This window comes from Ovis canadensis, chromosome 3 (genome assembly GCF_042477335.2).
Source record: "Ovis canadensis isolate MfBH-ARS-UI-01 breed Bighorn chromosome 3, ARS-UI_OviCan_v2, whole genome shotgun sequence".
Classification (NCBI taxonomy): domain Eukaryota; kingdom Metazoa; phylum Chordata; class Mammalia; order Artiodactyla; family Bovidae; genus Ovis; species Ovis canadensis.
The window spans coordinates 191,390,778-191,414,034 of NC_091247.1; the positions used below are offsets into that span (position 1 = coordinate 191,390,778).

Consider the following 23,257-nt stretch of genomic DNA (forward strand, 5'->3'; position numbering starts at 1 on the left):
AGAGTTTAGAATAATACATGTGCTTGACCAGCCATTCAGAAAATGGGTGTACTTGGTTAAAACTTTTGACAAAATCAAAAGTATTAGAGAATATTTTTACTGTTATAATTTAAAATTTTCTTTCACTTAAGCACAAAAGAAGCAGGTATAGTCAATAACAGTGACTCACCGAGTGATGCATTAAATTCTGAACAAAGTAAATAACAACATATACTACTGAGAAATAATTTCTAACTTTCTTTTGTTGTGCTATAGCTGCCACTGGAGATTACTAGCCCCTATAAATCATATCATTCGCCTTGATATTATCAACTTCCAGAAGCAACCAATGCCCTTGGCCTGTCAGGGTCACCTGTGGGTTTATGAAGGATTTGAATCAGGCAAAAAATTAATAGGTAACCAATTTCCCATGAAGAACTATGCTATTGATTTTATATTGTAAAATATTCTTAGATCATTTTATATTCAGTGTGTGAATTACAGATGACATAAATTAGTCTCTTCTTAAATGTGGATATTGAAATAGCCTGTTGCTGTTACTATTTTTTATATTTGTAATTGAAATTAACCTAATACTCTAAGTTAAAAACAAAACCCAACTATGTGCTGTTTACTTGAGTTATACATAGATGAAACTTGGCCAGAAATACTAAAAATAAAAGATGAATAAACAGTCTCAGACAAATTCAGCACAAGAAAACTGAGAGTATAATATTAATCAGGCAAAATAATGTTCATAGTCAGTCAGTCATTCAGTTCAGTCGCTCAGTCGTGTCCGACTCTTTGCGACCCCATGAATCGCAGCACGCCACGCCTCCCTGTCCATCACCAATTCCCGGAGTTCACTCAGGCTCACGTCCATCGAGTCTGTGATAAATGGCCTTATTAATTAGATAGTAGTCAAAAACCTGATCACAGTGGCTTAAATTTATTATTGTGAAAGAATGAGAAATGCGGAGGCATGCAGATGCACCACCAACTCAACAGTTCAACCCTGTGAGGACTGGAATTATTGCAGTTCTCTTGGCCTTTTCCTACTGGTTCCATAGTGGCTATTTCACTTGTGGCCATTACAATGGAGAGAAAAGAAGAAAGTGCCCAGGGAAGGGTTATCACCATGGAGAAAGCAAATATGTCTCCAGGAATCCTGTAGCATATTTAAGTCACTTTGGCCAGATTTTTCACATGGCCACACCTAACTGAGAGCGAGAAGACTAGAGAAAAGGGAAATGGAAGCATAGTTTGGGCTGGCTGACCAAAGTTGCTCAGTTAGTTAGGATATAGCAGCCTAGAGTTCTGAAATCTGATGATCCTGGGTCCAGTAGACTGCAGTTCTACCACCTGGTAATTCAGTGACTTTGGGAATGTTCCCAAAGCTTTCTCAATTAGTCACTGTCCTCATTGGTAACGTGATGAAAACTACCTGTAACTTTTCATGTGATTTAAGTGAAAAGACACAGCATCACTAGCACATATGTACATGAGTATTACAAACTCCCAATGTGCCTAAGTCAGAGATATAGATGCCTAATGTAACAAGGTGACTCCCAGAGAGAGGATTTATAGCATTTTGCTGGCCTTTGTCTCTCTAGGAAGGTCCCAGATGTCAGTGTCCCTCTCCACGTTGATCAACTACTGCCAGAGTCGATCAAACAGCCAATTGCTAAACCACTGTTCTTTTATTCTTTAGGCTTACATTAACATCCCAGAAATAGGTGCATTGGCAATCTTTGTGTTTCTACTTAAGGGAATATTAGTAAACATGGAGCTTTTACATAACATCAGAAGGGCATAGCTCTCTGTGGGGAGAATGCAGCATCTAGGCTAGTATCTTTGGAAATTATCTCCACTTCTTGCTTTCTTGCCTTACAGAATACCTGTAACTTGTACTGCTTCATGAGGTTAGTTTGATAACTAAATGACAGAGTGCATGTTAATCAATATAAAAGAAACCAGACCCCTGCAGTGTTTGAATTAGAATTGCACCTCTAAATTTGTATTTTAAAATTGTGCTGCTTAGAAGAAAAGATTAGGCTATTTTTTCCCTATTGTTCCTCAATGGAGTGTTGGAGAACACAAGGTTTGAAAGAACAAAGAAATACAGAAAAAGGAAAAAGAGTACATTAGCAATGTCAGTTATAATTTATAATATTGATGAACTGTATCTCTGTTGTTCTTATAACTTGTTCTTCACTTAGAATTCGTTCATAAAATATATGTATTATTTCCTATCTTCTTCCACAAAAAGTTTTTTAACTCTATTTCAGTTTTTACAAATAAGACAGCCTCTAGTGGTTAACTCAATTTTTGAGGTCAATAGGTTATTGAATGAATATTTTAAACATAGTCAACAATGCTATATCCTCAGAATGCACAAATAGTTTAATATTGAAAATGTATTATCTAAAAGCTAGGTCAAATTAGGAAAAATAAATATAAGTCAATGATAAAATGTCATATCTATAAAACCATCTAAGTAAAAATTAGTTAAAAGTTATAATGTAAAAATCACTTTGGTTATAATTAGTCACAAAAACCGTGTAGCTAGGAATAACATTGAAATGTGAGTTTTATGGCACAAATATGAAATTTACACATGCGTGCACATGTGCACACACACACATATCTGAATAGAGAAAAGTACCACGTTCTAAAACTGGAAGATGAAATTAACATTAATCCACCCCAAAGTAACCATAATTAAAACAGAGTAGTACTGGTACAAAAGAGACACACATGAGTAGACCAGAAGGGGCCCAAGAAACTATAAGGCATTTAAATGTGATAAATTTTGCATTGCAGATCAGGGAGGGAAATATAAATTATATTCTCCATCACCTCAAAGAACAGTTGAGTAAAGAGCTAAGCATTTTTCTTAAGGCATTAAAAGTTTATAAAATAAGCAATTATCTTAGTTGTGGATGGAGAAGGATTCTAATGTAAAAGCAATTGAAGACAACAGGAAATTATCAATAAATTCCTATATAACTAAAAACTTCCTTCAACAGAAGCAAAATAAAAAACAAGTAACAAACCGAGGATTTTCAACAACTCTGAGAAAGGTTTAAGGTAATTAATATAGGGGATGTATATAAATCAGTATTAGAAAAGCCCAAATATGTAAAAAAATTAATAACAGCCCAAATATGTATGATTTAGCATTGAAAAAATGTCAGGTTAAAACCAGAGTTCCCAAAGCTTTTGAGTCTTGTTCATTTTCCTAAAGAATTGTGAACTATTGACCCAAGTGATTTTGAAAAGGCAAAAGCACTGGATTAACCCTCAACCTCTTTTGATTGATAAGGAAAGTTAATGAATACTTATATATCAGTTACTATACAATCTAAATTAAATCTCTCTTTATTTTTCATTTCTGTCACAATGAAGTTAATCCTCTGGCCATCTGTTTACTAAGAAGGGCAGTTTTCTTATAATAGTGAGAAGCTTAATAGTCCTAGAATTGTTGACTTGAAACTATGTGTGCATAGCAAACTACCTTTGTTAGAATGTTTGTTTCACAGAATACTATGTATGGTCAGTGAAACTTAGAAATGGTTTGTCACAGGAAGCACACTTGAATCATCAGCCCTATAATAATTAACAGTGACTCAACAATTATAAAGCACAGATGCATTCTTTTCGAATCAAGAGGATCCCTAACATAAAACAATTTAAAAATAGTACAATAAATAATACTTTAACCAACTGATTTTAAAATACGATTCAGAATTACTATTTTCCTAGGGTGGTTCCATGGTAAAGAATCCACCTGCCAAGCAGGAGACTTGGATTCGATCCCTGGGGTCAGGAAGATCCCCTGGAGAAGGAAATGGCAACTCACTCCAGTGTTCTTGCCTGGGAAATCCCATGGACAGAGGAGCCTGGTGGGCTGCAGTCCACGGGGTCACAAAGAATCAGACACGACTGAGTGACTAAGCAGCAGCAGCAGCAGCACAATAATACAAAAATGGGCAAGTGATCTGAATGAGCAATTAATAGACAAATACATGTGAGAAAAAAATACTTAGCCTCTTTAAAGCATAGATGAAAAAAATTTACCTACTTAACTGACAAAAATATTTGAAGAATGATTATACTTAGTAAATAAAATGCAGTGTAACAGACATTTTCATGTTGTTGTTTAGGTATAATACATAGTTTTTTTCTGGAGCAAGATAGAGAAATGTTTTTCAAAAGCGATAAATCTATAACTTTCATTCAGTGTTTCTATTTTTATCCATACTTTTAAGAAATATACTTTACATTTATGTACAAGATATTCATTCAGCTAGAGTTATTTAGGATCAAAAAAAGGGATCAAAATAGGAAATTGGTTAAGAAAAGCATAGCAAATCCACAGGATAAAATGTTATACCACCACTAAATGAAATATTTTCATCTAACTTTTTTTAGAATACAGGAAAATCCTACTGTGATATTAAGAGAGAAGATTGGAATGAAAAAAAATTACATAGTATATATATATATATATTTTAAAGTATGACTAAAGGTCTAATAGAAACCATTAGGTGTCATTTTCAAGGCTGTCCCTAAGTCCTTGAGGAAGTCAGTCCAGGTGTTTTATCAGGTTTCTTTTGTTTCTGGGCCTGTGCACTCAAGGACAAAAAGGAATTGAGGTTCCTGGGCCAAGGGCATGCAGAAAAAAACATCCTTTGGGCTTCCCTGATAGCTCAGTTGGTAAAGAATCCACCTGCAATGCAGGAGACCCCAGTTCGATTCCTGGGTTGGGAAGATCCCCTGGAGAAGGGAAAGGCTACCCACTCCAGTATTCTGGCCTGGAGAATTCCATGGACTGTGTAGTTTATGAGGTTGCAAAGAGTAGAACTTGACTGAGCGACTTTCACTTTCACTTAAATCTAACACAGTAAACCAATTGGCTTCCCCTGGGATTTGAGTTAGGATAGTATTAAGGATTAGGCACAATAGGATAAATGGGTCCAATAGTTTCATTAATAGCCCTTAGGTCCTGTACAAATTGATAGTCTCCAACAGGTTTAAGAATAGGTAATACCAGAGTATAATATGGTGACTGACAAGGTACCAGTAATAAACCATATGAATCATACTTCTTCACTGTAGGAGAAATTCCTCTCTAGGCTTCTAGCTTTAGGGGATATTGTTTTTCACAGGCATATTCTCATCCAGGTCTTAGCCTGGTAACTACTGGTCAAATGTCTTTGTCTAAGCCCGAAAGCTCAATGTTCCAAACTTCAGGGTTTACCAGGGCTTCTATCTCAGTCGTAGATTCAGTCTGTTCATTTTCATTCTCTGTTAAAATCATTTGGTGATGAATAAGTTTTCCTTAAGGGCTTCCCTGATGACTCAGCAGGTAAAGAATCTGCCTGCAGCGCAGGATACACAGGACGTGCAGTTTCCATTCCTGGGTCAGGAAGATCCCCTGGAGGAGGAAATGGCAACCCACTCCAGTGCCCGAAAATTCCCGTGGACAGAGTAGCCTGGTGGGCTACAATCCAAAGGGTTGCAAAGAGTCAGACACGACTGAGCGACTAAGCACAATGTGACACAAGGTTTCGTTGTTCCTTTAGGAACAGAGTGGCCTCTAACTAGTTTAATAAATCTCTTCCCATTAAAGGGACAATCAGGCACAAACAAAAAGGAAGGTAAAAGTAGTTGACTGTTAATGTTACACATAAATTGTTCTAGGAAAGTGTTCCCTTGTCTTTTTCCTGATATTCCCATTACATAGTCTTTATAATTGTTAAGATTTCCAATCCTTTAGGTTAAGACTGAGAAGGTTGTACCAGTGTCTATTATAAGAAATTCTATCAAGTTGCCTGCTACTTCAGTGACTACCCCAGGCTCAGCATTAATTATATAGATGATATCTCTAGGCAGAGCCACTTCTGGCCTCAGGCCCCTCTATCTTCTGATTGTGAAGCCTAATGGCCCCCATCACTCGCTGGCAACTGAGGTATCCCCTCTGCCCATGCACTGACTGTTGGCAAAGGGTACGTTGATCACAGTCTTTCCTCCAGTGTCTCTTCTGACCACACAGGGCACAGTGAATTTGTTTGGGTACCCATGGGCCTTATGGTCCACCATGGTCAGATTGGCCCAAAAAACCTGGCCTCTCCTTTGGTGGTCCCTGAGTGGACAAATCCTTTGTAATCATTTGAGCCTTTTGTTTGTCTCTCCGCAGGCATTCAGCCTTTTGGGCCACATCCCTATAATGAAAACTGAATAAGCCAATTGGAGTAAATCATTTATAGGGGTTTGAGGACCAGCAGTTATCTTTTGAATTTTGTGCCTGATGTCTGGGGTAGACTGGGCTTTGAAATACACAGCCAAAAGGACTATCCCTCGGGCGAAGGGGATCCTCATTTGCATACTTTCTAAAAGTTTCCTCTAATCTCTCTTGAAAAACTGCAGGGTTTTCATTTGGTCCCTGTTGGATTTCTTTTACTTGCTCATAATGAACAGACTTTACCATTCATGTCTTCTATCAAACAGTTAATCATACTGTCCTGTCTGTCCCTGTCAGTAGAATTCATCTGGTGATTCTACTGTGGATCAGCATCAGGGACAGTGTCATTCCGCACTTGAAAAACTGCATGTCCTGGTTGGGCCCTAGTTGCCATTTGGTCAGCACTGTCCCTTGGCTGCTAGTATTACATGCTGTTTTTCCCCTGGGATGCAGCAATGGGATAGTGAAAAATCTGCAAATCTCCCCAGGTAAGATCAAAAGTTCTCATTAACCTGGTAAACTCCTTAGTGAAAATTTCAGGGTCCTCAGAAAAACTTCCCAATTTATCCCCGACCAGGCTTAGATCAAACATTTTGAAAAGGGCCCATGGACTGTTACTGTTCCTTGACTCTCATCAGGAACTTTGCTCAGAGGCAAGACTGTAGGGGCAGGTGGCTGGTAATTTAGGCCACTATGGGTGCTAGCTGGGCTGAGATTGTGTTCCTTGGGTAGCTTAAGGAACAGAGAAGGAGTTCTGGAACATGGTGGTGGCCTTTCCTCACCTTTGCATACACTTTCCTCTGGGATTTTAGCCTCTCTCAGATCTGAAAGACTCTGTTGGCACAATAGCTCCTCCAGGAGGGTGTGGGACAATTCCCACTGGGCTGTCAGCTACTGCAGGAGCAACAGGTTCTTTCTATGGGGGGTCTGATCTTCGCATGGCCCTGTACACTGGATCAGCTAAACTGTCTTCTGATTGCTTCCTTAAATTCGCCTTCTGGGTTACATGGATCCCTTCCAGTTACAGTTCCCAAATACAAGGTCATAAAAACTTGAACATGTAGTATTTCACTGCATTTTGATTCCCTTCTACAGTGTAAATCTAGTTGCAGTATAGTATTATAATTTAGAGACCTGTTCAGTGTTCACTTTTCTTGGCTCTCTAAATTATATTGCAGCCAAACCTGGTTACATAGCCTGAGAAGTTTTTTCTTTTCAAATCTTGTTCAATTTTTTTCCAGTCCTGGAGTACATGTCCCAGAGGATGTCTGGGGTAGACTGGGCTTTGAAATACACAGCCAAAGTGGGGGTATCCAGTTGATACCCAGAGGGTATCAACTGGGATTCATTCAATTTGACCCATCTTAGACCCAAACCTGAGGAGAGGTCTCTGCTTCCTGGGCTATCCAAAAGTTTTGTTCTTGTGCAATTTGATCAAGATTTTCAGTTATGATTTTAGATGGTATCCCTTCCAAAGCAGTCTCCCGGCCAGATGTTAGTGCCCAAGAAATTGCCACAAAGGAATAGTACAGAAGATGTCCCCAATGGTGCTGATGACGATTTGGAACTTGTCTGGCTGCAAGTCAGAAATAAAAGGGTTAACATTTGCAAGGGCCTGGAGGGAGGACAAGACTGACATCAGGGCCTGGTAGGTCCTCAACTGGGCACTCCTAGTAATTAAGGAAAAGTACTTTGAATCTTGTAAGCTGGTTCCCTGCCAGATTGAGAGAGAAGAGTGAATTGTTACACCTTGGTGATCATACAGGTCTTTTGGAGTTAAAAGATATGGAACAGATAGAGAGCATAGAAGGAAAACCTCAGGGTGAAAGAGAAGAGATTGCTAAATCCTGCAACATCATATAGCGACTGGATGTGTACAAGCACAGCCATTCCACTGCCATGGTATGTATCTATGTAGCCAGGACTCAGACCTGGTCAAAGCAACCCAGACAGTGAAATTCCTTTTTCACATACCATTGCCCTTGTCTCCTGTACCAGCAATAAGATTCTTTCTGTATTTCCATACTACCTTTCCATGGCAACCCATACTGATTGCCATCATTTCTCCAGTTCTTTAAACACCCATGTCATTGTTCCCCTGGCTTGTATCTCAGAATCCAGTCAGAGCCGTAAAGCTCTCGGGGTTGATTGGCCTGACTGAAATGGGTTGTCATCAGTGGAGTGTCCTCCCCAGAACTTCTGACCCGTGGCATCCCATGGCCCGACTAGGACCCGACCCCAGACCTTCTTATCTTACTACAGTCCTGCTCTGGTCACCAGCTGAAATCACTGGGTGTTGTTTCCAGGGCTCTGAAGAGCTCCGGCACCACAGTCCTTTATGTCTCGGCCCAGAAATTAGTTCAGTAAGAGGCAAAGTGGTTGATAGGAAGTGATTTATTAGAATAGGACATTTGTAAGGTTCACAAGTGGGAAGACGAGCATTGCGCTGCTCGAGTACTCAATGGGTTACATTTTTGTAATCAGAGAAAGAGTGAGGGGAGGGAGATCTTCTTTGTATTTCTTGAGTTGAAAGAAAGTAGAACTTCCATCATCAGCTTCCTGCCCCAGGTAGGGCAGGGAAGTTTACTTCGACTGTCAGAGCACTTGGAAAAATATTTTCAAGTCTCAGTACAATGAGGGCCTTTCATTGTGAAAAGTCATCTTTCCATAAATGATTATTTTTTTGTGTGCACAGAGCCTGTTTTGGTGGTCATTAATTTAATGACATCACTGGGCAGTTTGTAGGGCTTATTTTCTACTGCTGTTCTTTTGTTTGGGGGGCATTGTGCAAAGAACATGTCGAGGCCAAAGAACATGTTTGGGGCTTGCTAACTCACTGGCCTTACTGAGCAGGATGTAGGTTTCATGCTTCCATTGTTTTGTTGTCTGTGGGCATGTCCTCTGTTTCTGTTGCATCGTTTTGTTTTTGTTGCTTAGTAAGTTAGCCGCGACACATTTAGACAACATATTAAAAAGCAGAGACATTACTTTGGCAACAAAGGTCAGTCTAGTCAAAGCTGTGGTTTTTCCAGTCGACAGTTATGGATGTTAGAGTTGGACTATATACAAAGCTGAGCACCAAAGAATTGATGCTTTTGAACTGTGGTGCTGGAGAAAACTCTTGTGAGTCCCTTGGACTGCAAGGAGATCCAACCAGTCCATCCTAAAGGAAATCATTCCTGAATATTCATTGGAAGGACTGATGTTGAAGCTGAAACTCCAATACTTTGGCCACCTGATGTGAAGAACTGATTCATTTGAAAAGACCCCGATGCTGGGAAACATTGAAGGCAGGAGGAGAAGGGGATAAGAGGATGAGATGGTTGGATGGGATCACCAACTCGATGGCCATGAGTTTGAGCGAGCCCTGGGAATTGGTGATGGACAGGGAAGCCTGGTGGGCTGCAGTCAGTCCATGGAGTCATAAAGAGTCAAACATGACTGAGCAACTGAACTGAACTGAAGTTAGCTTGATTTTATCATTAAGTAAGCCAATCTGACTTTGATGTTAAGTGACTTGTTTTGCTTTATGAGTCAAGCAAGCCGACATTGTTTCAGAATTTTCCTATTACTTTCTTGAGTGATCATTAGTCTTATTGTGGTCTCCCAAAGCCCCCTATAATTCCCACTCTATCTACAGTTCCCTAATGGGGAACTCACTATTGTGCTCACTATTTGATCATCCCATTCTGTCCCTATCATAGGGAGAAATACACCAATATGTTCAAGTGGATATTTCTGGACTGCAAGGTTATAAGTAATTATTTTTCAAATTGTCCAGGTTTTCTCTAGTGAAGGATTAAACATTCTGATCTTAAAGAAAACTATAAAAATCAGAAGATGAAAGAAAAACATTATATTCTAGAAGCTGAACTAGATTCATAGGGTAACAGTTACAGAGAACTTTATAACAGCAGTCTGGCTCACAAGAGAGAGAACCACGGGTAAAGATCAGTCTCCATCATCTTCTGAAGGATGCTTTTAGAAATCCAAGGGCAATGGGAGGTTGAGTGAAACTATTACTAATTAGCCCTAGGATTCTGACTCACAGGAGACCTCTAAGAACTGTTGCCTAAAAAATCTTCTCATTTAGACCAGCTAGCAGTTTTGACTTTTATGCCAATTACTGTACCTTGCCTCTTATTCATTTGGCTGTGCTGTGGATATATGAAAGTTGTATGTAGCAAAAGCTGAAATATACTCTTTTATGTATGGTTATTTCAATCTTGTGACAAAATATCTTTTAGTTCCCTGATGACCTAGCCAGACCATGTTACCTTCTTTTATATTATATAGCTTTAAAAGATCTACTTAAGTATTTCAGACATTATGAGAACGGGGTACAATGTCCTACTTGGTTTGGAACCACTTTCTTAGGACTGCTTACAGTCACAAATCTAGAACGTATCTATTCTAATTGGGTTTTGTTTTGTTTAATTCCCGTTATTGTTGGTAGTAGATAAACTATAAATTTGTATAAAAATAGGATTTTTTCCTTTTACTTTGCTCAATAACTTTTACCTTGATGAATGCTAAGAATGTTGTTTTGGGGGGGGGGGGGGGATTGTTTTGTTGTTTTTTGGCTAGGAAATCTATGTGAAGGAGATTCACCTTCATTAAAGTCTCATGGTCCTCTTATGATGTTGATTTTCACATACAATACAAGTTTGGCCACTGAAGAATTATCTTTGAGATATTCTTTTCATATGTCTGGTAAGTCTGTTACTTTGTTCATACTTATATCTGTATGTTTTTGCTTTATTGTGCTTTATTAGAAAATATGTGTCATAAAATAATTTGTTCTTCATTTCATTTGTAAGCTTTAGAAGAGAAGAAAAAGATAGTATTTAAGGTTGTAACTTCCATAATCTGTGGAGGCATCAAAGTAAACCTTCATAAAGCATAAGATTTATCAAATTTTTCAGTTTTTATTACAGTACCTAATAATTCTGTCTAGTTTTCTGTATACTTGGAATATTATAACAATACAGTAGGAATTTTTCATCCCTAGCCTAAAAGTTTCAAGTAATTTTTCTATATTGAAATTGGTTTCCTTAACATACTAATATCAAGAGTAATTGATTCTTTTTTTAAAACTTGTTTGGTGGATAGTTCATATATATTAGATGTAACCAGATTATTGACAAATATGCTTTGCCCAGCATTCCTATAGTTTTGGTGAAAGCACTGATAGCATTATGAAAATTGAGAACTATTGCAAATTATGGAAATTGGGTGTTATGGAGAAAACATTTGCAATTATGCTTAATTCTGAATTAAGCATTAGAGTTGCCCTAGTCCTTAAGATTTATCAATTCATATTCATTAAAAATGTTAATTGGAATATAATTAGAGAGTTATTTCTACAAAAAATTTTTACTTAGTCTGGTAATGTGAGAAATGTTGGATGGAGAAAACGAAGATTTGCATCAAGTTCAAATTATATAAGTGAAAGTTGTATCGTAAGGGGCTAACGTAAACAGAATCAAGTTTCCCATTTAGGCATTTAATTATTCAGATTATCACCAAATGGTTTTAAACTTATGCTAGGCTGTGTTTAAAGCACTGAGGATTCAGTGATGAGCAAGACTGTCCCTGCCCTAGAAGAGTTGACAGTCTAGTTGGGAGACAGTCTCTGTAAACAGAGAAGGACAGAGAGTGTTGCTTATCACCCAGTTCTACCAGGGTTAAGCCACTGCCGTAGCTGATGGACAGTGCACTCTGTGCTTCAGAGAGAGGAAATTAAAGTGATAACAGGATGCTCTGTGCTTTGAACAAGCAGACCCCTTACATAGCTAGATGTGTATTTCAGGAAAAATTTTAGTGAACCCAAATTTCATATTTTCATGTAAAAGCACTAAAATCATTAGCTTGAGATCTCTGTTCCTTGTGACTAGCAGTAATCTTCTTTCAAGACATGTGCTTGACTGTCCATACTCCCTAGCCAAAATGACACTTAGACCAGCTTCTCCCCTCTACCTCTATGGAACAGCTTGTTCAGAGCTACTGAGCAGTTGTCCTACGGATAAGGTCCTCAGTAAGACCCTAAGTAAAACAAAACTCATAGCTCTCATGTTTTGCATTTTTGTTTCAGTCAACCAATCAAATAATCTCAGAAAAATATAGAGTGAAAAAATGACTATATTAAGATTTGACAGGGGGTCTTATTTAGTTTGGTAAAGGATGGGCATGGAATTCCGGGAAATCTTTGTTCTGTTATAGCAAAACACCTTCAAATGTATTTCTAGTCACTCTCTCCCCTTTTACCCTTTTGCTTTTTCTTGAATCCATTCCTATAAGGCTTTCTTTCTTACCCTTCCCCAGATGGTGTTCTTGCCAAAGATACCAGTGACCCCCACAAGTTCAGATCTGACAGTTACTTCTCGGTCATAACAGCTGCATTTGGCATGGATGACCTCTTCTTCCTTCTAGAATTTCATTTGTCATGGCCTCCAGGAAACCACTGTTACTTGACTCTCTTCTTTCTTCACTGGTCTCCTTAGAGTCTTTTGGCTGGTCACTCCTCATATTTCCTACCATTAAAAGTTGAGGTGTGCCGGGACCCAGTCCTTGACTTTGTTTTCTTCTTTACCTATACTCACTCTTAAGTAATCTCACCCAATCCCTAATTTAAATACCATCTTTGCACAGGCAACACTCAAAGTATATCTCCAGCTTCTAATTTGAACTCTAGGACTGTATATCCAACTGCCTCCCTCTTCATTTGGGTATCTAATAAGCATCTCAAATTTAGCATGACCAAAATGCAACTCTTGATTTCCTACCTCTGTTTCCAAATTCTTCCCCCACTGGTCTTCCCCACCTCAGTAGATGGCTATTGCAGTTTACTAATTAAGTGTTCAAGCTGTTATATTGTTCATCCTTGACTTTCCTTCTCACATCTGTCATCAGATTTAGAGTTCATCTGTGGACCTGCAGCAAAATTAATCTAGAATCCAACTACCTCTCAACAATTCCATCATAACATTCTGACACAAGCCTTTGCTTAGTCTGTTTTACCCTTAACAGCCAGAATGATCATTTTTTAAATATTTAAAAATTTTGTTTAATTTTTTGACTGTGCTGGGTCTTCTTTGCTGCGTGGACTTTTCTCTGGTTGTGACAAGTAGGGGCTACTCTCTGTCTGTAGTGTGTGGGCTTCTCACTGCGGTGGCTTCCATTTTTGCAGAGCACAGGCTCTAGGCAAGGGGTCTTCAGGAGTTGCGGTATCTGGGCTAAGTAATTGAAGCTCTGGGGCTCTAGGTCACAGTAGTTGTGGCACACAGGCTTAGCTGCTCCTCAGCATGTGGGATCTTCCCAGACCAGGGACCTGTCTCCTGCATTGGCAGCCGGATCCTTTACCACTAAGCTACCAGGGAGGCTCCAAAGTAATCATATTAAACTGAATAATTCGCATCATGTTATTCCTCTGCTTAAAACCTTTCAATGTTTTCCCAGCTCACTCTTAGTTGGCCTTACAGTGACCTATGAGATTCTGTATGATCTGGCTCTTAGCTACCTCCTTGACTACCTCTCTGATCATTTACCCCAGCCACACCAGCCTTTCTGCTGTTGCTCAGCCATACCAAGCATGCCCCCCTGCTGTTCTCTCCAAATCATACAACCATGCCTACAAATAGATGGTGCTCAATAATTGCTTGAATAAAGGAAATGACATCCTAGCTGGGGTAGATTAGTGAGTAGACAGTAAGATAGTAGCTCCTTACATAATAAATGAGTAAGAAATACATCTGTCTTGCTTATGAAAATCCCTTTGGCTGAGAGCTAAAGAATGAGTAGGAGTCAGTGAAGCAGACTTCATACGTGTATTCAATTTCTGTTTTCAGATAAACATAAACAACCTTTAGCGCAGACATTTTTCCAACAACAGCAGAAATATTATAGGTTAACCCTGTATGTGAAGTTTGTTAAAAATCTGACTCATTTGGCCTTCCCTGGTGGCTCAGTGATAAAGAATTTGCCTGCCAATGCAGGAGATGCAAGTTTGATCCCTGATCTGGGAAGATCCCACATAGCGTGGAACAGCTAAGCCCGTACACCACGACTATTGAGCCTGTGCTCTAGAGCCCGGGAGCCACAACCTGAGCCCACAGGCCACAGCCACTGAAACCTGAGCCCTAGAGCCCATGCTCTGCAATAAGAGAAGCCACCACAATGAGAAGCCCATGAACTGCAACTAGACCAAAGCCCATGCAGCAACAAAGACCCAGCAGAGCCAAAGACAAATACATAAATAAATATTTTTTAAAAGGTCTAACTCATCATTCATACTCATGAGATTACAAATCAAAATATATCAGTGGAAACTGTAATGTTAATATCTATGTGAGTAAGAAATATAAAGCCATTAAAATGTATGTGTAATATGTAGTCATATGGAAAAATATTCACAATTGGGGGAAGTTACAATGATGTAAAGTGAAATACAGCTTTTAAAAAATGTATACTATAGCTTAGGGAAAATCAGGATTTACATTAAAATATGAGTATTGGTTACTTATAGGATGGGATTACAGGAGACTTCCTTTTTTGAAATCTGTCTTTTGGAAATTTTCTCCAATGGAAGTGTATCACTTAAACAAAAGAATAAAAAATATAAAGCATTAATTAGGATATATTGACCTTGAGAATTCTCTTATTCTAGGTTCCATGAGAGGAAACATTAAAGTTAATGGTAAGGAGGATAAAGGAGGTAAGGAATTGGCTTTGTTGATCTGCCTTTGGTTACCTGATATTATAGAGACAGAGTGAGGAATTTCCTTCTGCTAAACACTGTTTAGGAATAAGTATATTTTGGCTGCTGTCAAAGACTTCTAAGTGTTGTGTCCTTATTCTATTTGCTTTATAATGAGATATGAACTTATATTAATTTTCTGAGTGTCAAACTTTGGAGGTAGTGGAGACCTAGGGCAGATCAGAGAGTAGAGAGTAAGAAGGTAGCACCTTATCTGATTACTGTGTAAGAAATACACGTTTTGTTTATGAGATCCCCCTATTTTAACTCTGTTATTCATCAACATTCTTTCCATATATGTTATGTCCTCTGGATTGTGCTTGGGTACCCCTCACCCTCTCTTTTTGCTGAGCCACTGCACAGTTAACTAAAATGACAAGATTATTGATGAAGTAAATCAATTTGGGGGTGGCATTAATTTTATATTGAATAATGCCTAGAGCATTTGGAGTAAATCCAAAATGTCATTAAATTCCTCAGTTCTCTTCTTGGTGTAGTAGCTTCTTGGCCCTTGTGAACCATAATATCCTGATTTCAACTATCTGAGAGTGACCCAAATTTCCTTACCAAATAAAATGATTATAATTTTTAGTATAGGCTGAATTTTAGGAGTATGTGATTTACTCAGGGATTTAGAAGACTGTGTGCTAAAGATAAGCAACAAAGCTACATCACAATGTATATGTGGGCGACTTAGTGGTTCATAGTTTGTGAGTTAAAGTCAAAGAACTTTGTCTTCTTTTGGGAAGGGTCAGTTTCTCAAAGAAAAAGTCATTTATACCCTGTGTCACCATATATAAGGAGCTATGGAAGTAAAGAAAGAATAATATAACTTAATAGAAGTACACTGCAGTTTAAGGTTTTAATGACCTGTTGTAGACATTAAAACCAGATCCAAAAAATAGTAACTCAGCTCCTTGACTATTGCATACAATATTTTTTTCTTTTTGCCTCAAGCATGTCCAATATTGGATCTGATTGCAGTTACTTCTTTTGAGATCACATCTCCCAATTATCCTAACATTTATCCTAATATGCTGAACTGCACTTGGACTTTTCATTCTATGTCTGGAAATAAAATGAAGGCATTGATTAAAGATTTTATAATGGAAGAATCTTGGAACTGTGAATGGGATTATTTCAATATTTATGATGGACCAGATCAACAATCAAGATTACTTGGTAAACTGAACCTTCTTAAATGTCCTATGTTGAGTAGCATTCATAAGAAAATTTATATAATTATATATGTGGCAAACATGATCTACATTTGCCTTGGGAGCAAAATCATTTACTGTCAGAGACTTTCCATCAAATCTTTCATCAGAATCCTGAATACTATTAAACACAATGGGATGAGCATAAGACCACACTCAATGGCTCTTTGCCTTTAATTCCAGCTTTTCTTGATTTCAGTGATTCCTATCTCATTTTATCATCAGAGAGCACACTAATTTTGTTTTTCTCAGGAAGTCATATATTTGAAGAGTTTCTGTTGCCTGAACTGCATTTTTAGGCAGCTTTTTGAAATTTTGTTTACTCAGATTTCATCCTCACAATAAAGGTAGCTCTCTTTCGATCCAAGGTAAATTACAAAAAAAAAAAAAAGGCCAATTAACTTAAATAATCTTTAGAGATTTATTGACCACATGATGTCTACTGTGTTTGAATGTCAGACAATGTCCTGAGACTGACTCATAGAGGGAACTTTTCCAAAGATTTTGTAATTCAATATTGTATCCCATTCTCTAATTTCCAACCAGGACGCCATTACAATCCACCTATCACAAAGGACAGGAGAAGAGGTTTGAAGCTATCTTTTTACAAAGACCTTAACCACTCTTGTGATATTCTAGGATTTATAACACCAGTAGGCTTAGCAATGTACTTTGAAATTCCAAAGCTAATTAAATTTTTTCTTATCAGTGAGTTTGGTTCCTGCCAAGAATTCTAGAGCAATAGAATAAAGGTGGTGGAGACACAAAATATCAAGCTATTAGTTCTCCATAAGATTAATATGAATCATCTGTGGTATCAGATCCAGAATTATCTGGTATAATTCTCCAGAATGCCTTTCAACCTAAGACCCTTGGAACACACCTGGATTTGAACAAGTTGGATTTATTACTCATTGTGGAAAAGGAAAACACATATCCTTGAAAACCATGGAGTGTTAACAGAATGGTAGAAAGAACCTCTCATAGGATTTGGATTTTGAATGAGTAATTTTGGAGAAGGTCTAGGGAAGTGGACTTGCTTCAAAATTACCCATTCTAAGCCCAAATCCTAAGTTCTAGGGAAGTGGAACGGCTTACCAGGTGGTGCAGTGGTAAAGAATCTGCCTGCCAATGCAGGAGATGCAGGTTCAATTGGGAAGGCCAGGAAGATCCCCTGGAGAAGGAAACTCACTCACTCCAGTTTTCTTGCCTGAGAAATTCCATGGACAGAGGAGCATGATGGGCTACAATCCATGGGGTTGCAAAGAGTCAGACATGACTGAGCACCCACACACTAAGGAAGTGAAATTTGCTCTAGATTGCTTGCAGGAAGTGGGTGAGAAAGTGGGGCAAGTTTATGATTGGGTATCTAGGCGTGACTGGAGTACGGGTAAAATTGTAATTGATAATGAAGTAGCAAGTCTTCATTTTAGCCAGAGGCCAATGTTTGGTATTTTATTGGTTACAGATGACCTTGTTTTTGTCTCATCACAGATTCAGAGACAGTCTGATGTTGGTATCCTGTGAGATTGTTTGTATCTAACAGGAGACCTTGGTTCAGTTGTGAGTGCTGGACCAGTTTCTGGATGTCAAGGCTGCTTTCCTATTTCTCAGTCTACTATTTTTCAACCTGACAACATTATTTGTCTTTAAAAGTTCTGATTAATAAAAAATTCATGGGTCAAAACATTAAAAATGTGACAACTCGTATTTCTATAATTAGCTTATACAATTCTATATAAAGGTGAGGTCACTACCATTAGTTTACTAGTTTACACAGTTTTATTTCATATAATTTTATATACTTACAATCATTTTAGTTCAGTGAAATATGCAATTTTATAAGCATTGTTAAACTGTTGAACATTGAACCCTATTGCTATTCTCCCATCTGGTGAGAAGAGCTAGCCCAAATATGGATCCACATTGTCTATTTTGTCTCAGTTATCTTTTCTTACTAAATATTTTCTCACCTAAAGAGAATTCATTAGTTTTTAGCTACTTTTTAATTATTTCTGCGAATGTAGATGGAATGGTACACAGCCTCCAGATTGGTTTCATTGCAATGGTTTTACAATATATTAATGAAAATAATTAGCAAAATTAAGGTTCATCTGCTCTTCATTCTTTCATTTACCCCATAAAGGTAAGACATCAGTAACTAGTTAACACCATATTAAATATACATGTCAGATTAATTCATGACTGAGCATTTTCTAATGTGTTAGACATCTTGAAGACACAATGGTGAACAGTTCAGAAGTGATCATTGCCACCTTCTTTTGAAAAGACATAATAAAAAAAACTAATAATAGTATTTAACAATAAATAATAAATAATTACTGATTGTCAACATGTGTGCTGTGCTTAATTGCTCAGTCATGTCTGACTCTTTGTGACCCCATGGACTGTAGCCTGCCAGGCTCCTCTGTCCATGGGGATTCTTTAGGCAAGAATACTGGATTGGGTTGCCATGCCCTCCTCCAAGGGATCTTTCCATCCCAGGGATTGAACCCAGGTCTCCTGCATTGCAGGTGGATTCTTTACCATCTGAGCCACCAGGGAAGCCCAGGAATACTGGATTGGGTAGCCTATCCCTTCTCCAGGGAATCTTCCCAACCCAGGAATCATACTGAGGTCTCCTGCATTGCAGGTGGATTCTTTACCGGCTGAGCTACCAGGGAAACCCTATGTCACCATAGTTTGAAGGAAATTAGTTGCAGCAGCGTATGGAATAATAGTGGGTACACAGTTGCTTTAGTTAAGATGGTCATGGAAGGCCTCATTGAAGGGGTGCATTTGAGATCCAAAGAATGACAAGGAAACAGTCAGGCAAGGGCAAGAAAGCATGTGCGAAGGTGTCTAGTATCTCAGGTCTGACCGTACCTCCTACCATTCTCCTCCTCCTTTATTCTTCCTTGGGTTAACTGAGCATAATCTTGATTGGCCCAAACGTGACTTCAAGATTCACTTCCTTAGTTTGTTCAGGTATCTGTCCAGATATTATATAATCTAAGGCCTCTTGTATTACATCATCTAAATAATCCTCTTACACTTTTCCTTCTTGGCATTAATCATGACCTGGCAGCATGTATATTTATTTGTTTAGAATCTGTTTCCCTCCACCCGAATGAAAATATCCTGATAACAGAGCTTAGTCTCCTGTTATCCTATTTGATGAAAAAATACATTAGAAAAAGGCCTCGAATATGGGAATAGTTTGGTTACTTGGGGAACTATCAAAGATCAGAGTGGCTAGAGATTGAGTGAGGACAGACTGGAATGAGGTGAGGTTGTACAAGATGAAGGTTTTGCCCTCAGGTCATGCAGCTCAGGTTATGGTAATGAGTGGGCTTTATTCCCATCCAGTGGGAGGTCATTAAAGGTTTTGGACAAGGAACTAATTTGAGAGCTGCTGTGGCTACCACGTTGGGAATGGATTTTAGAGTGACAAGTGAATTATTTTAAAAAAATATATTAATGATGTTGTGATAGTTTCAGGTGAACAGTGAAGGGACTCAGCCATATATATATATGTGCTTAGTCGCTCAGTCATGTCCGACTCTTGCGACCTGCCAGGTTCCTGTGTCCATGGGATTTTCCAGGCAAGAATACTGGAATGGGTTGCCATTTTGTACTCCAGGAGATCTTCCCAACCAAGGAATCGAACCCAGGTCTTCTGCATTGCAGGCAGATGCTTTACCAACTGAGCTACAAGGGAAGTCCAACCATATATATACATGTATCCATTCTCCCCCAAACACCCTTACCATCCAGGCTGTATAACATTGAGCAGAGTTCCATGTGCTATATAGTAGGTCCTTGTTGGTTATCCGTTTTAAATATAGCAGTGTGTACATGTCCATCCCAAACTCTCTCGCTATCCCTTCCCCCCTTGTCAGGGTGAATTACACCTGCAGTTATGAGACAGTTATGATAATCTATACCTATGCTGTCTAGTCCATGTTCTTATTTAAATTCAAATTTTAGAATGAAATGGAATGTAGTATTAGCCACACATCAAGTGCTCAGCTGCTACATGTAATGAATGATTACTATACTGGACAGCACTCATATTGAACTTCCCATCATTGCAGAATGTTCTTTCAGTACTGTTTAGGTACTAATGTTGCCTTGCAAGAGGATGGTAACAAGGGAATGCAGATAAAATGGACAGATTGGAGAACTGATAGGCTTTCTTGATGGAATAAATGTGAAATTAGATCTGCAGATCAAGGATGGCTCCTAAGTCTATAGTGGAAAGTTTTCAGAGGTGGTGGCATTTACAGAGATGGGAAATACTAGAGGGAGAAAGGGATTTGTGGTGAAAGATCTATTTGGGTCATGTTATATTTTTAATGCCATGATACATCTAAGGATGAGTTGGCAGTAGGGAGCTAGAAGTAGAACTCCTGAAGTTTGGACTTAAGATACAGATTTGAGAGTTATCAGCTTCTCATAAATTTCCTTTAGTTATTCTTCCTCTGATGTCATCAGTCTCCTCTATCATTCTCATCAGTTTCAAACATATTCTATTATTACCCATAATTAAAATAAAAACAGAACAAGAAAGTTAGCTGTTGCCCCATTTCTCTGCTTCCCTTTACAGTAAAATCTCTCACTTTCTTAGAGGTTGATGGATATACATAGTTTATGGGATTATGGGCAAGAAGTCATGGAGAGATCAATTATAGCAAGGGAATACTAATAGATTAGGATGCATAAAAGTGGTAATTTGGGAAGTAGAATGATTGAAATCAAATTTCAAAAGTCTCAAATGATTCCAAAATTTCAATGCAGTGTTGTTAGTAAAGAATTATGACGAAAGAGATAAGGTCCTTTGTATGGTTAAATTTAGTGTTGGCACTGAGCTGGCATTCACTAACTTGGCCTCACGAGTCTTCATTGTAAATATCCAGTCTGTCTGGTTGTTGCCCCTGACATACTGGTTATGAAATATCATCTTTGGTCAAGCAACAATTTTAAGGAACATTAACAGTTTGGAACACATCCATAGAACATAATGACCAGGATGCTGAAGGGTGTGGACACCTGGGAATGTTTATTTTAGAGGAGAGAGAAAACAGAAGGATCACAATTTCTTCTCTTCAAGTATTTATGGAATTTCCATAGATTCTCAGCCATGTATAAAACTTGTTCTGCCTAATAATATCTAATAGTCATTGAATGTTTACCATTATTCATGCATAGTCCTGAGAACTTATAACTCAATCTTCTTAGCAGCCCTATGGAGGTAGGTTGTGTTATCCTCATTTTAAATATAAGGAAACACAAAAATGTTGAGTAACTTGCCTCTGGTAACATAATCAATAAGTAGAGAAAGCTGGTTTAAAGCCCAAGCACTCTGATTCAAACATTTCTATCCTTGGCCACTCCGTTAACCATATGATTACACTGATGCCTTTTGATTCAACATAAGGAAGAACTGTCAAGCAATTAGAACTGCTTAAAAAGAGAAAATAAATGCTCATAAGTTCCACATAATATCTTCAGATGCAGCTAAAATATGTCCAACGTTGTTTTAGAAGAAACTCAGTGCTAGATGAAAGATTAAACTAAATTATCACTAAGATTCTATGTTTAACCTAGTTCTTTACTTCTCATTCAGCTACCCATCTCAAACCTACACGTTTTGTAAATGTGTTACCTGTGTTTCTACCTAAGCCATTAACAGCAATATTGTACTTGGCAGAACCAAGGGTAGAACTATTTTCATACCCATCAGATCTTCCCTTCAGGTTAACATTGTATGGTTATTTAATCAGCTGTGAAGCTCCCTAGTCATATAATTATCCACTTACAGTTTATATCTGTTCACAGGGACATCATAAGGTACTTTATTAAGTGCTCCACTGAAATCAAAATTCATTAAGTTTATCTCATTCCCCCTAGCCACCATCTAATTAGCTCTTTCCAAAAATTAAATTAGGTTAATTTAATATGGCCTGTTGAGGATCCCATGCTAGTTGCTCATGACCAATGATTCCTACCTAAAGTGTTCAAAAACCGCCTAATAATTTGCTATAAAATTTTGCTGAGGTTTTTTTACTTAGTAAATGTTTATAATGCTTCATAAATACAACTTTATATAATCCTGTATTTTTTTAATCTAAATTATACAGATGAGAAAATTGTGGCAGAGAGGTTAAATAGCTTGCCTAGGGCCACATAGCTAATAGAACTAGTCCAGACTAGCAATTTGACTTTGGAATCCGAGCCTGTAAGGACTAAGCTACACTACTTCACTGATATAAGATTTTGCAAATCCTTTGGCCTCTTTGTTTTTCTCTGTCTCCTACCCTTCCCCCTCTGCCAACCCTCAATCTCCTTTTTGAAAAGCAGAATAACATTTTCCCATTTCCATTATGTTAAAACTTCCAGAGTGTTAGTTGACTTTACACAGATTGCCTTCATTTGACATGGTGCCTCTCCAAAGCTACCCACGACATCCAGTTCACCAGATTCTTCAAGGATAAGAATGATGCAGAGATTAGCTTTCTCCTATTCCCCATCTCTTTCCCAGATTCCTCAAAAAACATTATCTTTAAGACAAATCAACAGTGTATCATTTAGTTTGAGAGAATCTCAGTTACAGCTTGTACAGATAAATTACAGCAGATATCTTGTCACTTATCAGGACAATGTTTGTGACAACTTTTGCGTTTCTATATTAGGAAAGGATCATCATTAGTCTGTATTTGGGCAGACTACATGTCTTAGTTTTAGCTACTATAATAAAAATACCATAGTTTGGGTAGCTTAAATAACAAGTATGTATTTCTCACAGTTATGAAGACAAGAAGTTCAAGATTTGCTGTCTGGTGAGGGTTTGCCTCCTGGTTCATAGCTGTCTTCTTGCTATTTTCCCATAAGACAAATACAGGGTCTACAGAGCTCCCTGGGTTCTCTTTTATAAGGGTTTATAAGGCTCCACCCTCATGACCAGGTCACCCCCAAAGGCCACACCTCCTAATAGCATCACACTGGGGATTAGGATTTTCACATATGAATTTTGGGGGCGCACCAACATTTGGTCCA

General features: G+C 38.2%; 1 protein-coding gene across 1 annotated transcript in view; it reads left to right on the forward strand.

Annotated features, from left to right (window-relative positions):
• OVCH1 (ovochymase 1) overlaps positions 1–23,257 on the forward strand; it is a 90,549-nt gene that overhangs the window by 56,450 nt on the left and 10,842 nt on the right. The window contains exons 18-21 of the mRNA XM_069585451.1: positions 256–395; positions 10,814–10,939; positions 14,892–14,939; positions 15,939–16,163. Coding sequence (XP_069441552.1) covers positions 256–395; positions 10,814–10,939; positions 14,892–14,939; positions 15,939–16,163 — 539 coding nt within the window. The remainder of the gene's footprint in view (positions 1–255; positions 396–10,813; positions 10,940–14,891; positions 14,940–15,938; positions 16,164–23,257) is intronic.